The following is a 17,776-nucleotide window of genomic DNA, read 5'->3' on the forward strand; positions in this document are numbered from 1 at the left end:
TGATATGACTGGTCTGACCATACCAACTTCAATTCCTGCCCTGAACTGTTGTTCCAGCAAAAATTTTGGCTTGGAAGCCAGTTGGTCAAAACCTTAAAACATAAGGCACTAGTCCAAAATGTATAATGTTCATTTGGCTTTCAAGGTCTAAAATTTAGGAGCTGGTTCAAATACAGTAAACTGTAAAACACAGGGCACTAAAGTTTAACTCACTGTTTTTAATGATGATGCCACTAAGAGCATATTGAATTTTCTTTGCTGCTTCTAACATGACCCATAATATTTTATAATGTAAAATTAAATTATTGAAATTAGTTAATATTATATTGAAGACAGTTATTGTCTTTATGACACTTCAGATCTTTTAATTACTGGGGCCTTCCTTCCACCTTGAATCTTTCAATTGCTGTGCCCTCCCTCCCACAAGGAAAGAGGTTAGTTCCTTCTCAGAGACTCTTGTCAGTGACTAATAGTATCAAAGACCAAAGACAGGTAGTCTTAAATAAAAGCAGACTTTATTGGTATATTACAGAAACAGAGAAAATTCACAAAATAAAATAGTTAAATACAGGCTCAACTTAGACTAAAAAATGTTTAATCAGGCCAATACAGAAAAAGTCTGTGTCTGAACCACAGTTTCAAAGGCCTAATCTAGAGCACCAGAAAGGCTTCACATGACCCAGGGTAGAGAGAGGGGTGGGAGAGTGTGTTTTAGCAAAATCCCCTCTCCTACTTACAGAAAATACAGCTTTTTGTTCTCCCCAAGGCCTGCTTTGGGCCTCATATATATGTTACATCACTTTCCTAAGCTAGTTTTTGTTGACTCCTTATCTCTTCCTACCAACAAAATCTGTTCAAATGTGAGGCCATAGTATCTTTAAGAACTCCCTTCTCATGGTATGAAAGTTCTTTCAAGCCTGCCAAAATCTTAGTTGAGCTGTGTCTCAGACTGAGTACAGAAAACACACGCATACATATCAATTAGCTTATTCTTTTCTATGACTAATGACTCTAAACGTTTTGAAGAATTTTCATTACCATGCAGAGAGCCAGGCCCTTTATAATGCAGTATAACTGAAAATATGGAAATACATGTCACCAAATAAAACTGTAGAACTGCTTTAATATAATTTTTACCTTGTGTATAAATTTATGACAGGCTAGACAGTCTGTCACAATCTCTTTGAAACTTCCAGTGAATTAACACACTATACAAGAAACAATGCAATACAAACTAAAAGTAGGAAGTAATACTTACAAAATGGTTTGGATGTAAACTGCAAGTTTACTAACTGAAGCAGCTTTCAGCCCATATAATTATGTCCCAACAAATGTACATGAAAAGATAAGGCTGCTTGACTAGCCAGATCACTATACCACTCCACAAACAATTTTTGTAAAAAATAATTGGGGTAACATTTAAAAGTTATTTCTCTATTCATCTCTCTCCTCTTCTCTGCTTCCTTCTCCCCTATTTATTAATTTTTTTTGGTCTCTTCCTCTTCACTCCAGAAGTGCCTTGTATGAGGTTTCCAAAAACAAGGTACTGGTACTGGTCATAGATGTGTGGCAGTGTAATGAGAGAGGCTTCTAAAGTGAAGCTGTTGTCACAGGCCCGAGTGTCTTCATTGGATCAATAAGAGTGGGACCTCAAAGAACACGGTAAGGTGTTGCTTGTTGTTTGAAGCATTACTCCTAATGATCAGCTAAAGCCAACTGGCCCAGTAGTTTTCCTTCAGAAGCCCTGTTTAAATTCATCTGGTGAGAGTGTCTGGGTGTGGCAAAAACAGCTGTTTTTGAAGCCCCACTCAGGTAAAGCAAGAGGGAGATAGGAATTGAGGAAAGGAGGGGAATAAAAAGCGATTTTTAGAAATAAAAAATAGTTTTTCAGTGTTATAATTGTTTTTATTTACTATTTGTGTTGAATTCGCACACTATTTTGGAATTATTTCCTTCCTCCAATTAAATTCAGGGGTTTAATTTTTTTTTTCCAATAAACCATTTTATAAGTATGCTAACACACACTATGTATGTTCATCAGCCAGTACACAAAGAGCAGGTTTATTAAATGTGTAAGTGCTAAGAGGATTTATGGATGCAGGAATTACTCAGGTATTCTGCCTTTTGGAGTAGAAAGACATTTAGTTGCTTAAGTCTTGGTTGGAATGGTTTATTTCACTCCAGAAAATAAATCCGGGTCATGGAAAAATGCTTAATTATTCTCCTGACATTAGGGAGCAGATTCCATGACGGTTTTCACTTGAGTTTATTTTGCTCATGTGTAAGATGTGAAACAGAAATCAGCCTTATTAAAATAAAAAGGCACAAATCCAGTTTGAGATTAGGGAGAGATTACAGCCCAATTAGCCTTAACCTTTAAAAAAGTGATTTTTTAATAAATGTTAGAACTCTTGGAATGAGTTTCAACTGGTCATTTAAATGCAGTTTCTCATCTTTGAGCCTCTTTATCAAGTCCTCAGCATCATAAATTATCTATTTTGTTATTAAACATTTTATTCCTTTATTCCATTTCACCAGTTTTATTCTATTATATGTTTATTCTTCTGTCAATAATAAAAATATACCCTCAAAAAGAAATTAATTTGGACTACCTAGGATTCAGTTAAGGGGTAAAGTGATTAAAAAGAAGATTTAAGGAGTAAGCTAAAGATACTTAAATACTTTCATGTTGCACAAGGCTACACATGACATTTTAGTGAGGCAGTTTCCATTTGTTTTGTTTAATGATATAAAACATTTGATGTGGGAAAAGCACTCATTCTGTTCACTGCAGGCATTGGAAATTTCAAATGTTAATAGAAAGTTATGTTTAGTATCTGTTTTTGAGTGCATTCATGCTCAGAAGTTGTACTTATCTTCCGTAATGCAAGTGGGTTGATCTGAAGAAAGTGAACATAGCTCCCCTTTTAAATGCCATGAAACATGTGGGAACAGGACTATCAGTGTCAGGCTATCAAAATAATGTTTTCATAAATGGAATCAAAATCTTCCAGGAAGCATCCCAAATCCACATGATGTTCTTGAGTGTTAAAGTGTTCATGAGGATCTGTACATTAGCAGATATACAGGAATGTGTAAAAAGACAAATATTCAGCCATATGCCTAGTGGCTACTGATATACTAGACTATGAGCAGGAAAAACTTTAACTCCTAACTTAAATGATTTTCAGACAATTGGAGTAAGTTGAGCATGGTGCTCCAAAAATACTGTCCAGCAAATCTACTGGAAATCCAACATCAACATGTGAAAAGCTGAGACTATCCAGACTTAAAACAATTTTCTGAAGTAGTTAGAAACTCACAGATCTTCAGTTAAGCATTTCAGTCTATGAGAAAAGAGTCACTGTCTTCACAGTACTACCACAGTAGCAGCTCTGCCTACTGCTACCCTCGTCCTCCCCACATAGGAACACTGAGATGAATAAAAGCAGCCTCCTAACACCGTCACCCCAAGCATTCCAAGCTTCTTCATGGAAATTTTCCCATTTTCCAGAGATGTAGCATTTACAGCCAACACTATAGCATTGAACATTAGAATCCTGGTACTCCTTAGGAAATTCTGCACTTAAAAATTCTGAGCAAAAAAATAATAATTCTGAGCACAATATTTTAAAATTCTGCAAAATTCTGAAAATGTTATTTATTAATAAATAAATGTGGAAGCTCCAGCAGAGCAGTGAAAAGCACAGGCTACTGGCTGCACGAGGGCGGTTGGGGTTCAGCAGGGAGTCTGGGTGCTGGGGGAGTGGGGCTTGGTGGGGTGGGAGGTCCAGGTGCAGTTGGCTGGGGCAGAGGGGTTGAGGGGCTCATCAGGGTGGGGCTTGTCGGGGTGGGGGTTCAAATGTGGGGGCGGTCTTGGTGCAGCGGTGCAGGTCCAGATGCAGACGGGGTGGGGATTGGGGGGGGCAGGGCTCAAGAGGGGGTCTGGGTGCAGCGGGGTGAGGTTTGGTAAGGAGGGGTCTGGATGCTTGCGGGATGGGCAGATGGGGAGCAGCTCCCCATACAATGACCTCCTCCCCCCCTCCCGCCTCCCTCACCCCCCCGCAGCTGAGGAGCAATGGGGGCAGGAAGTGGAGTGGGGGAAAGCATGTGGAGTTTTCTGCAGCTGGGGAAGATTCGGGGGGTGGGTCTAACGTGGCCCCAACCACTCCTAGCAGGGGAAGAGCAAGTCTCATCTTTCTTCCTCCCCAGCCCAGCTGGGACCTGTAGCTGAGCCCAACATAGGGTAGGAGCCACCTGCTGGGGAATCCCCAGCCCCCCCCATGGTGATTTATCTCTGCTGGCTGCTCCAGGCACCCAAACCGATGTGCCTGCACTGCGGCTTCCTTTTGTTTCTCCACCATTTTCTGTGGGCAAGCAAAGAAATCTGCAGGGGCCATGAAGTCTGCACATATCAAGTAGCACAGAATTCCCCCAGGAGTAAATGGTGGCCATGAACATAGGTCAGGTGAGATATGGTATAATGGATGTGTGCACAACAGGCAAAATAATTTTTCCCTCTTAAAAAAAAAAACCCTAAAAAATAAAGTGATTACATTTTTGAGAGAAGAGTATCCTCCTTTCCTCCCAGAAACCTGACATCTGGCCAGTTTGACTTCATGCAAGGACAAGGGAAGAAGACAGGGTTTATCCGAACAACAGTAAGAGACATTTGGTAGAGGACAGGAGGGAAATGAGAGACGTCAGTCTATATGGTGGAAGGCAGTAGACTAGTGCCGAGAGAGGCTGAGGTAGCAACAGCAATTGCTGCACTTGGTGCAATGCTCGTACGTAAGATACTGTGCTAGAAGCAGACAGTATAAAAGCATCACATGAGATCCTCTTTCTGGGGATCACCTCGAAGTGCAAAATTTGACTGGCATTTGTCAGACAAATTCATTCACCACTGGCATGCAGGCAAGTCCTTTTATTAAACCTTGACTGCCACCATGGTGGATTGATTTAAACCATGATTTAAAAGCATCAAGTGGAAAGCCTAGATTTAAATAATTAATTTTAAATCAAATTGTACTTCTGCTATTTTCTAAGAAAGGTACACGCTCATTGGCTGGTAAAACCATTAAAATACATGGACATGCAATAAAATAGAGCCTTTACACTAGATTTGATACATCATTTTGCTATCTAGGAGGCATACATTTATTTATATATATTTATTTAAGCAATTATATAGATTAATATTTTCAGATTCATATTAATTGTACGTTTTCAGTATGTTAGAAAATGTTGAGTGATTTACTGTTTATTTAAAGATACAGACTCACAGAAATGTAGAGCTGGAAGAGACCCTGAGAGGTCACCAAGTCCAGCCCCCTCTGCTGAGGCAGGACCAAGTAAATCTAGACCGGGGTCGGCAACCTTTCAGAAGTTGTGTGCCGAGTCTCCATTTATTCACTTTAATTTAAGGTTTTGCGTGCCAGTAATACATTTTAACATTTTTTAGAAGGTCTCTCGCTGTAAGTCTATATATTATATAATTAAATTATTGTTGTATGTGAAGTAAACAAGGTTTTCAAAATGTTTAAGAAGCTTCATTTAAAATTAAATTAAAATGCTGATCTTATGCCGCCGGCCTGCTCAGCCCACTGCCAGCCTGGGGTTCCGTTCACCTAGGCCGGCAGCAGGCTGAGTGGAGCCTGCGGCCAGGACCCCGCTGGCAAGGGGCTTGCAGCCAGAACCCCAGACCGGCAGCAGGCTGAGCGGAGCCGGCGCCCAGGACCCCAGACCAGCATGTGCGGCTCAGCCCGCTGCCAGTCTGGGGTTCCGGCCACCAGCTCCTGCCAGCCAGGGTCCCGGCTACCGGCCCTGCTCAGCCCGCGGCCGGCCTGGGATCCCGGCCCTGCCCCCACAGGGTGGGTACCTACCTTCTCCCTGGTTCTAGCCCATTCTCTTCTTCTCTCTCTGCACTGAGCTGAGGGTGGGAGTGCACTGAGCACAGAGCTGGGGGTGAAGGAGCAGGTTGGGGTTTAGGGTCTGGCCAAGAGCTAGAATGAGGGAGGGGGCTCAGGGTTGGGGCAGGAGGTTTGGGTGTGGAGTGCTTACCTGGGCAGCGCCCATTTAGTGCGAGGGGTGCAGGCAGGAACGTGTGTGGGGTGTGTGTGTGTGCAGGAGCTCCCGTTTGGTGCTCAGGGTGTGGGTGAGTATGTGGGGGGTACAAGAGTCAGGGCATGGGGTGTGGGAGGCTGGGTATGTGGGGGGGTGCTGGAGTAAAGGCTGGAGTATGTGGGGGGTGTGGGGGATGCAGGGGTCAGGACAGAGGGCCGGGTGTGTGTGTGTGAGGGGGTGCCAGGATCAGGGCAGAGAGCTGCAGGGGGTGAGGAGGGTGCAGGAGTCAGGGCAGACGGCTGGGGGTGTGTGAGGGAGGTGCAGGGGTCAGTACAGAGGGCTGGGGGTGTAGGCTAGGGTCCTGGGGGTGCTCCCAGCCCCCTGCCCAGAGTGGCTTATGGCAGGGGGCTGGAGGGGATATGCCCTGATTCCCCCCCTTCCCCACAGCCCTGTCCCCACTTCTTCTCCGCCTCCTCCCTGGAGCAGCAAGCGCACTGCAGCTCTGTTTCTTCCCCTCCCCTGCAAAGGCCATCAGCTGATCAGCGGCAGGGAAGGAGAGGAGGAGGGGCAGGAACCCAGCACGGCAGGGGAGAGGGGACCTTGCCTGCTGTGCAGCAGCAGCTGGCAGGACCAAGCTTCTTCACCCTGCCCCTGCGGGTGGGGGAGGGAGGGGGCGGGAGAAGAGCGGGCCGGGGCGGGCAGGATTTTTCATGGCACGCTGCTGCCTGCCGGGGTCCCGGCCTGGGTTCAGCAGCGGGCTGAGCGGGGCCGGCGGCTGGGACCCGGCAGGCAGCAGCGTGCCACTAAAAATCAGCTTGCGTGCCGTCTTTGGCATGCGTGCCATAGGCTGCCGACTCCTGATCTAGACCATCCCTGACAGGTGTCTATCCAAACTGTTCTTTTCCTTTACTAGATAATTAACTTTTTGGTCATGATTTGTGTCAAGCTGTATAAGGATGATAATTGGAATTTAAACACACAAAACAGCACATAAAATTTATTTTTTATTAACCAAAACAACCTTACATGTTTTGGATATATAAAATTTAACATGTTTCACATTTACATCTAAATGATATATTAAACAGCTGGACTAACTGCAATCAGTGAATTAAACTGATTATTTCAGGGCAACCTGGGAAAACTTTCAAATATGCTTAAGTGAAAGTGACTGTAACGTAAGTCCCTACTTGCCTAAGACTCTTGAAAATGAGTTACTTAGACTGACTTATTATGCCATATTAATAAAGCTTGACCTCAAAAGCTAGAAACGGGGGACAACGTCTTTCTTTACACAGAAAAGCAGCCTTGAATTCAGTTTTTGATAGAGGCTCAGGGATTCAGCACATTTTTTTATTATTGAGATGTTTTAAGAGAATATAGTAAGTTTAGGCCTCAACATATTTTGTATTAAATTCAGATTTCCTTTTAAGTAGGTTTTAAAAAAAAAAAAAAAAGAATTTTTTAAAAAATTAAAAATTCGATATTTTCATAAAAAATGGATTTTTATCCACTTTGATTACAAATCAATTATTTATGTGTACTTTTACTGTAACATTATTACATAATAGGAAGGTAGCCTAGACATGTTCAAATCCTAAGAAAAGTTATAAGTTATCACATTACAGAAGCCCCTTTAGCATCGCATCTTATCTGACTGTATTGAAGGTTTACATTTCACTGACTAACAGTTCTTCACTTGGCATCCTCCAGTTTTGTACTACCTTTCCTACAGTATTAATTTACTACAAACTGAAATGGTATTAGCTAATTACTAACAACTTATATTCCAATAATAATAAGAGACACATGGAAAATGTAAGTAATGACCATACTGTAGCTTTAAGTGTTTAACTCTCGAGATTTCCTCCCAACATTACATCTGCACATATTGAATGAGTTCTCTTTGTGTGGTAGTCACTTTGGCCAATCTGCTCTCTCCCTCTTTCTCTCTATATATATATTACACACAGTATATATATAAAATCTTTTAAACATTATAACTTAGTGTGTCCTCTGTGCTTTCCCCTTCTTTTACTCTGAGATCTCTTTTCCCTCAAACTGTAACATGTTTCCTCTCTTTCTTTCTGTGCCTTTCAAAGTCCCTCTTTCCCCCTAGTTTGTGGTCTTTACTTCCTTCACTCATGTTCTTTTCCATCCCTTCTCAATCTGTCTCAGAGTTCTCATCAATTTGTCTCTTTTCTTCTTCTCTGTCATTTCCTTTTGCTCTTCTTCCGCATACCCTCTATCACAGCACCCTCCAATCACTTCTTTCTCTACTACCATCACCACCACCCCATTGTCTCCCTCCTGCCCCCAATCACAAGCTTATTCTTGCTTCATAATCTTCCACCAGCTTTCCATACACCATGGATGTGGGGAGGAGGTGGAGCTGACTGAACTCCCCTATTCTTTCCCCCTCTTAGAAAAGTAAGCTGTCTGGGACTAATGGGGTGCCTCACTCTGGGTACACTTTCCTCTGGGCCAGTGGAGAGTGAGCTACGCCATCTAAACTTTTCCCCAGTTCTTCCCACAATTTAGGCAGAAGTTTTTTCTGAGGGTATGTCAACACCACGATTACACACTCGGAACTGGCCTGTGCCAGCTGACTTGGGCTAAGGGGTTATTTAATTGCAGTGTAGATGTTCGAGCTTGGGACCCTCTCACCCCTCAGGTTCCTAGAACCCAGGCTTCAGCCCAAGCCTAAATATCTACACAAAATTAAACAGCCCCTTAGCTGAGCCCCTTAGCCCAAGTCAGCTGGCCTGGGTCAGCCACAGATTTTTAATTGCAGTGTGGAAATACTCTTAGAGGCTGACTTGCTTGGGTGTAGGGATTGACAGTGTCAAGTCTCTGAACGCTGAACAAATATTCTGACTAGGACTTGGCTCATCCTGCTTGCCCTTAATCTCAATCACGTACTCAGCACTGGTGCTCTTCTAGAGGTTGAGGAAGCAGACAGGCCATGCAGCCCATCAGGACTGAAATGAAGGGAGAGAAGCATGAAATATCTCCTGCACTGTAATATAAGATATGATAGTTGATCGCCTATGCACACATACCATACAATCCAAAATATTCACAACACAGTTGGCCAGTCATACACTCTGCCCTGCAAGAGTTCTTCTCAATCCTTTGGTAAAACCCTGACATCCTTCACTTCTAAGAAGAGGCAAACCAGTGGTCTGAGCTGACATCTGCAAACACAGAATAATTTGAAGAATGCAGAAACAAGCTCAGAGAACTCCATCATGAAATCCTCATATAATGGAGGATCTATACATGAACTGAACCATAACATTTGTCATGTTCCACACACATAAAACACCCAGATCCTCAACTAAACTCTTCTCATCAGTTAGCGACCCTGTGCGTTACAAGTGAGATGAGAACATCGCAATTTCTCAGACTACACATGCAATACCATAATTCTGCAACTGCAAGCCTTCTAAAACGACAGATAATTGGTGGATCACTGAACACTCACAGCCAGAAATAGCCTGCAAATGCAAACGTTAACCTTATTCAAGTTTTTGTTGTAGCAGTGCTGGTCCCAGGTATTATTGAAATTAGAGAGACAACCTCTGTTGGTGAAAGAGACAAGCTTTCGAGCTACACAGAGCTATTCTTTGGGTGACCTGGAAAGCTTGTCTCTTCTACCAACATAAGTTGGTCCAGTAAAAGATTTTACCTCACCCACCTTGTCTCTCTAACTTTATTCAAAACAGACCTAGCTCTGTAAGATCAAAGCTTATGGAGAAGAAATCTGAAGGAACAGTTACACCCCCACTACATGCATAGTTCTCAAAAAGGAGAACTGAGTTGCTGAAGGAGGCAACATAAAGTATCTGGTGCCACCAACTCCAAGGCCTATCTCCTCTACTGAGTATCCTCCTAACAAGTATCTTTAAATGTACTAGCTCAGCTCCATCATTCAATCCAATTTACCCATTACATATCTCCCTATCTGGAGGGATCGTCCATTCAAACTAATGGAAAATGACACTCCACTAATCTCAAGTAAAACAAAAAGGAGGGAGAGAGAGCTTAACTCCCACTTTAACTCAAAAACAAATCATTCACATCTCCCAAACTGAAAGCTATATATGCAGTCAGAACTCACTATTTCTTCAAGACTGGAACAAAAATTAAAAACTATCATAGGAGAAAGTGGAAGAGAATAAAGAGGATAAATATGGAAAGGGAGAATAATGTATCTGACAAACCCAATATCAGTTTTCTACAACAAATAGTCAATTCCATTAGGTTACTACCTCAGAGCAGGAAGGCTGCCTTTAAAAAGGTGCCCTGGCAGCAGCAGCCCTTGCCAACCAGAGGATGTCCTCCTCAGGGCAAGGCTTGCTAACTATTTAGAAGTACAAAATAATTTAACAGGTTGGGGTCCCCTCATATGCCCTAATTCCTCATTTAACAGAATAATTTTAATTATAGCATGAAAATTAGTTAATTAAATAACTTCTCTGCACACATGCCTGATGCCAGTAAATTATCTACTGGCTGGGATTATTGTGAACTCCCTTTGGAGATTAGGTGCCACATAAAGCAGTTATACTTCAAAAGAAAAGGACACTACCCTCTGCTACATTTAAACCACAACTGCTTGTGAAACAAGAGGCCAAACCTAGACAAACAAGGGTCTACTGCTTGTTGGTGGTAATACTACCTATGGGAGTACAGAGCTCAGTCACAGATTTTTAATCAAAATGACTCAGCATCCTTTTTATTAGTTTAAGGTCTTCAAAGCTACAGTATTTCAGTCAAGAACCAAGGAATAATTTTGCTGAACACCTAAAGTGAGCTTCAGATATTAATGGTAATAAGTGTGACAACATTAAAACATTTATTTACAATACTTTCAGCAAAATATTATTTAGTAAACAAAACATAAGTAAACTTGAAAGGGTTAGATTTTTATATCAAAAAAGGATTGGCATGAACATATGGAAGCTACACTTAGATTATACCCAGAATTTCACATATTTATCCATGTAAACACTAGTCACAAAGTTGGAGAGTTATAACAGTGAAAAACTTACCCATGTTCAAAATGTTTTCAGATACTATAAATAAAATCCTCTGCTTACTAGAGATTATACTGTTATAACAGTAAGCACTATCTACCAGAATGCAGAGGCCTCTAATCTATATTAAGGTTTCCAATAAATCAAAGAAAAAGATGACTCTGGCAGTTGGTATTTTCCCTAAAGCATTTAACAACAGATGTATCACAAATAAGGTTTGATTTCTTAATGTCACCTTCCAACGGAAATAAAATTAAGATTCTCATAAAGAAGCAACATACTTAGCGTGGCTTCCATATTCATCCTTTAAAATTTTAAAACAGAATTGGCTATAAATATTCAGTCAGTTTGAAGAATAAAAAGTATACGTTTTCAAATGAACATAAACTAGATTTATAATAATAATAATAAGTTGCACTTATATACAAAGATAACATTTGTTGTTTTAGGCACTTACCCAATCATTGCGTTTTCTTTACTCTCAGCCTCTGTACCATTTACCATTGATTCTTGATTTTTGTCATTTTCCCTGTCTGATGGATCACTTGAGAGGCCCAACAAAGCTCGCACTCGTTTTGACTTCACATCCAGTATAGTGTCAGTGTAACCCACCTCCTGCAGATACCTGTATGAACAGAACTCAAGCTAGTCTTTCATGCAGATCTCAATAAATATACCCTTATAATTATTTAAATCAATAAATAAAAGATTCTCCCTAAACTCATCTTTGGTACAATGCTTAGCAAAGCATGGTACTGTGCTAATGAAACATGCTAAGAAATTGTCTTGTACCAGCTGCAGAGGGGATCGTCTCTTGCAGTACCAGTCTCTGCAGTCACTGAGAAAATCAAAGAGCCTAGTAGTCAGTGTTTATACAATACGTTATTCATTACATTTACCAAAAATAGATGGAAAAGGACTTTAACTTAAAATATCTGCAATTTATTCATAAAAATGTCAGTTACATATAACATACCACAACGATTTTATTCATCAAGAGAAGTTCATGGAAATCTAAACCAAACTTCAAAAAAGTAAAACTTAAATTTTGTCCCTTAGATGACCATTAAACAAAGCCTGTAAACACCTACTGTGTCAACTTCCCATGCTGTTACTGTAACTATAATAGGACAAACATATGATTTTACGATGTAATGTATTTTGTACAGATCTAGTCTTACTAAATCATTTTATTAATCTTAAATATTCCTGCATTTGGCTCATGTGCATAAGAGGTGAAAGTGCGATCTAGTAAACTGAGCCTGGGATTGGGATGCATGCGTTCTAAAACTGGCTCTATCAACAATATGCTGCATGATGCTGGGTGAGTCAATCTTTCAGTCTCTTTCCTCATCTGTAAAACAGAGTTAATGTTACTGACCTCACACGGATGTTATGAGGACTAACTGGTCAATACTGTAATGGTCTCTGAGGATGTAAAGTGTCAAGTATTACATCATTTTAGGAACACACTATGACTATGACAAACTGGGGCATTTGTTTTTCCCCTATTAATACAAGCCACTCCTTGCATTTACAACAACAATTACATCCTCATTGCCGCCAGTCTGGTGGGAGAGAGAGTCAGTGCTGGATCTCTGGCAGTCCCATAAATCAATTGTGCAAAATTAAGTCTGTATTTAATTTAAGCAACAATTTCATAATACATACGTGATTCAACATCATATAACAGCACGATCTTCTTTAAGATTCTGAGAGTGAGATTACGGGATACCTTTGTCCTCATACCATTGAGTCGTAGTCAAGAAAATATTTATTTAAAATGGATGTGTATCCATAGTTTTGGATGGGCACATTAAATAATAATCCATTCAACCAAAAAAAACTGGTCCAGTGCCTTTCCAAAACAAAACAAACCCAACACTACCAGACTTTTCTGCTACACAGTTCTGCCCACTCAGTCCTCCCCCACAAAAAAGTATGGAAACACATGTAAGCTTTGCAGCATGACCTGAAAATCATCAGAACCTGACTCTGACATAATACGGTGTAGGGTTTATGGGGGAACAGACTGGGTTACACAATAGAGGACCTTTCACTGACATTGCCTTGCAACAAGAACCAGACCATTTAAAGCAAGGGGCTGTTAACTGATAACTGCAGTGATATTGCATAGTTAGGGGGACAGTCACTTGGATAAAATATATAAATTTTGACCCCGTTTCATCAAAGTGCATGCATCTTCCATTACAGCATTTCAAAATCACTGTAGATTACTACTGTATATTCTCACTGCTGTTATTTTAAACTTATTACAATAATCACAATAAATAGCAGGAAGTTTATTATATGGAGCCAACTCTTGCTCTAGAAAGTTAAATATGTCGAACTGAAAACTACAACACAGACGGTGGTGTTCTAGTCCTTTTGGATTGGAGCTCTTTGAGGCAAAATTGTCATGTGTTTCCATTCAAAAAATTGAAAAAATGTTGTGAAAAAGATTTGAAATTTTTCATTAGATTTTTGTGAATTTTCTTAAACCAAATTTTAATCCCCCTCCCACTACTTTTCTCCATTTTTTTCCTTTTTGCCACTGAAAGCAATAATATGAAAAGTGGTGAGTAGTTTGCCCCCCTCTGACTTTTTACTTTTTCTACTCTGCAACTTATCAAAACTTCTCAAACTTTGGAAAAGTTAGAGTGACTAAAGGAAAAGTTAACCCAATTCTGCCACTCTTTTCACAAAAGAGAAAAGTCTAATGGAAATATTTAAGAAAGGCCCAGTGACACATTCAATTTCCAAGCCTGTTTGTATCTAGCTCCCTTGTTTGAACTTTGACACTTACTGTCTCAGCAGCTGTCGCCCTTGTTTCCAGATTAGTTGACTATTTTGTTGGGGCTGAACCTCTGTTTCATTCCCTTCATCTGGAAAAGATTTAATTAAAATCAGGTTTTTTCAGTATTATTTTTAAAGGTCTTAAAATAAGTGCAGCTCTGCAGTGCTACCTATGAAACCACACTATAAAGACTGCCATCAACATACTACTGTATTCTGAGAACAAGTTATACTTGTCATCAGCATCTCCTTCATATTATCATTATTTCCCAATATAAAACCCATCATCTCACTGGTTCCAACTCCTTTTCTTCACAAGGATGCAGTCACATGCATACATCTGGAATTCTGTACTAGTGTTTTCTGTAGTGATCACGTATTTTAAAGGTTAATTGGGTTCTTATGAAAAGAAAAAAAGCATTACAAAAAAACTTTATTGGTTCCCACTGCTCTTGACACAATATCAATCCTTAAAGCTCACCCAACCAACATCTAAGATTTGTTCATGAAGAAATCGCTCAGTCAGGCCTACTTACAGATAATTTAAAGTTCAGCCATTTTTCAATGATTTGTATGTGGAAGGAAAAAAAGATTTAGCTGTTTTTGTTGAGACAATAGGCAGTTTTCTTCCGGCTATGGTTATTTTAATAGTAGTTCAACACATTTTCATCAAATTTTCATCTGAAACTAATCTTTTATTTAAAACCACAACTAAGTTTTTCCATTTACCCAGATAAAGCCATTATGGCATAAACAAATGTGTTGCTATCCTGTCAGTCCAGGCTTATAAATAAATACATGTAAAAGTGCCATATGAATGTTAAGTACTGTTGTGACTTTGAATTTACAAGCTTGCTCAGGAATAGCAATGAAAAATAATCAGTCATTTAGACATTGATTTTCTGAAGACAGCTGAACACAGCTAGATCCATCGTACAATTATCAAAACCTGTGTTAGATAAAAGCCAAGAGACCTTTCTGCATCAAGACTGAAGTAAATTCACACTAACTCTTCTTCAGACAGGAAACCTGGAGGTTGTTTATATTAATGTTGAAGTAAAGACATCTCAGAGAGATGTCTCTTCCCCCCAAAATTGATGACAGATCCATTATCCCTCAGGAGGAGACTGAAAGAACTTGGACTGCTTGCCAAATGGCACAGAAGAGCTCTAACGAGAATGTCACCTAAATACAGGTAAGAGTTGAATCCCTTGATTAGGAGAATTATAACCAGAATTATTAGAACCTCCAAGGTACCACATAGGGGACACACAGGATGTATCACTGGAAATAAGCCTCAACATTTTTTCTGACTTGGTCCAAGAGAAGCATGCAGATGTGCATGGATCTATGGGCAGTAAAGCAAGTACAACGCACATGGACTAGAAATAATACAAAAATCTCCATCCTGAAAGCGTATGAAAAACCAGCTTTGGATCCCATATGGTGCAAGAATCTCCATTCTTTTAAGCAGCTACATGTAGGATGCAACAGAACTGAGTATTCCTCCAGTCTGGGTACAAGAGCTCAGTGGCACCATTTTGTAAGAGATGAGAAATAAGATGCCTCAGTTTGTGCTTCATTGTATTTTGCGTAGTTTGGGAAGGGACAAAGGTATTGTCGAGAATTTGATTGGTAAGTGTTTTTAGACCATCTTCAGCACCCAGTAAAATAGGGATTTGCCCAGGACTCAGTTAACCAGGACAGTCTCCTTCAAGTGAATGCCAGGAGTGAAGTGTGCAGAAATGACTTTCATATAGGCTTTTTTTTTTTTTTTTGGCTGTACGGGAGAATAAAGCTGTGGAATAATTTCTGCTTATTCCTTCCTCCTCTCAAGGACTGGTTGCATAATCTGGAACCTGGGGGAAAAGTCCTTTTGGTAAGGTTTATTTTGCTGATCAGAACAAAAGGAATTCCAATTTCTCCTCTTTTGTGGCTCAAAGTCACTCCATTTCTTTATGAAAAGTAGAAGATTCATCTTCTGGAGGGATAACAAAAGAAAGTGATCCATAGATACAGGGGAGAACTGTTCTGTTCCAAACTTGTGTTCATCATTTGTTATATATTTATTTTCCAGTTGTCACTGGAATTTTATAAAATTCCATAGTATGTACCTCCAACTTTAGTTTACCTCTAACACGTTTGTTTCAATTTTTCTGGAATCCAACCAAGATCATGAATCAGGAAATGATGTACTAAGCATTTTGAATTCATTGCTATTGCATTACACTGTTATTGTTAATGCATAACAATTCTTCTATTCTTCCAATATCAGATTCTCCATATGTGTTTTCCATACCTTTCTGTGACTCCAGAACTTTCTTGAATTTTGATCGGAAGAAGAGAGAATAGATATATTCTGCAGCATGCATTTTTACTTCAACTCATCTGATGGCCTAATTACAGATACTGAAGAAACAACTTGTCCCTATAATACCAGTGTAACAAACTGCATTGGCTAACATTTGTCTTTTTCAACATTAAACAATCTTTATTATCCTCTTTGTGTCCACTAAGTTGTTCAATAATCTGTAGCTAAAATTAGAGGAGAACTTTATACCATATTTCCCTCACTCTTAAATTCTTACCAGAATCATAGTTTGGAGGCTTCATATCTCCCTGATTCAATTCTGTGCCGTATTTTAATTTGTGGTATTTAGCTCTGAAAAAGAAAAGAAAAGAAACTCTATTAACGCACTTAAAGGATGCTTGTAGGTGCACAGATACCAGAGGTCCCTGTTTTAGAAAGATACTTTTCCATTCTGCCCTCTCCCATCCCCCCCCAAAAAATAACCTCCATCCAATTTATTTCAGCAGAACTAAAAGGAAGCTATGTTCCTATTTTTCGCCCCAAATCTCTCTCTCTCTAGAGCTTTCAGATACTGGAATGTATTAGTAAGTGAATAATTACATAATCAGAAACATCAGTATATAGCAAAAGCAACAGAAAATTTTATATGGAGAGATATAAGAAAAACATTCTCTCTCTCTATATATATATATATATTTACAGAGAATGTTTTTATTTTTCATGGACATGTGCTTCTTCTAGGATGGGGCTGCTTTGGTGTTTTTCCCCTTTTCTCTCACTATCACTCAACTGCCAAATATCTTCTACTCTCTATGGCTATGTCTACACTACAGATTGCTGCTGGCATTATGTCATGTCGGTCAGGGGTATGAAGTGCAATACCAGTTGTGCCATCAGAAGTCTGTAGTGTACATACAGTTATATTGGTAAAACTGCGCTTTTACCAGTATAACTTCTTTCTCTCATGGGGGGGAACAGCTTTGCCAGGATGGCTGCATCCACACTCACAGCACTTTGCCAGTGTAATATACCCTAATTCCTATAGTGGTAAGGTGCTCCTAACACAGACATACCCATATGTCAACTTAGAATCCTCATCTTACACTTCTCATTCCTCCATGGTTAACACACATTTGGGCTCAGTCAACTTTACGTAGTTGTATTCTCCCCACTACTTCACTTTCTCCCAAAAGTATTTTTAACACTGTGATGAGATAAGCCTTGAGTAGGGTTCTATGATAAGGTCTTAAATACCTGTAGCAGTCAGTGGTCTATCAGCTGTTTTCAAACTATGGGTTGGAACCCCAAAGTGGATCACAACCCCATTTTAATGGGGTCGCCAGGGCTGGCATTAGACTTACTGGGGCCTAAGGTCGAAGCTCAAGCCCAAGGGCTTCAGCCCTAGCAGCGGGACTCAGGCTTCGGTTTCAGCCCTGGACAGCGGGGCTTTGGATTTGGCCCCCCTGCACAAGGTGGCGTGGCTTGGATTTTGGCTTTGGCCCCCATCTGGGGTGACACCACAGCAGGGTTCAGGCTCTGACTCTGCCTCCTGGGGTCGTGT

At 40.3% G+C, this 17,776-nt stretch overlaps 1 protein-coding gene across 6 annotated transcripts in view; it reads right to left on the reverse strand.

Annotated features, from left to right (window-relative positions):
• STRN (striatin) overlaps nucleotides 1-17,776 on the reverse strand; it is a 108,849-nt gene that overhangs the window by 43,706 nt on the left and 47,367 nt on the right. For all 6 annotated transcript variants that reach the window (XM_073338372.1, XM_073338377.1, XM_073338378.1 and 3 more), the window contains exons 3-5: nucleotides 16,493-16,566; nucleotides 13,915-13,993; nucleotides 11,566-11,733 (exon numbers count right to left, since the gene is read on the reverse strand). In XM_073338372.1, the coding sequence (XP_073194473.1) occupies nucleotides 11,566-11,733; nucleotides 13,915-13,993; nucleotides 16,493-16,566 (321 nt within the window). The remainder of the gene's footprint in view (nucleotides 1-11,565; nucleotides 11,734-13,914; nucleotides 13,994-16,492; nucleotides 16,567-17,776) is intronic.

The sequence above is a fragment of the Lepidochelys kempii genome, chromosome 3 (assembly GCF_965140265.1).
Source record: "Lepidochelys kempii isolate rLepKem1 chromosome 3, rLepKem1.hap2, whole genome shotgun sequence".
NCBI lineage: Eukaryota > Metazoa > Chordata > Testudines > Cheloniidae > Lepidochelys > Lepidochelys kempii.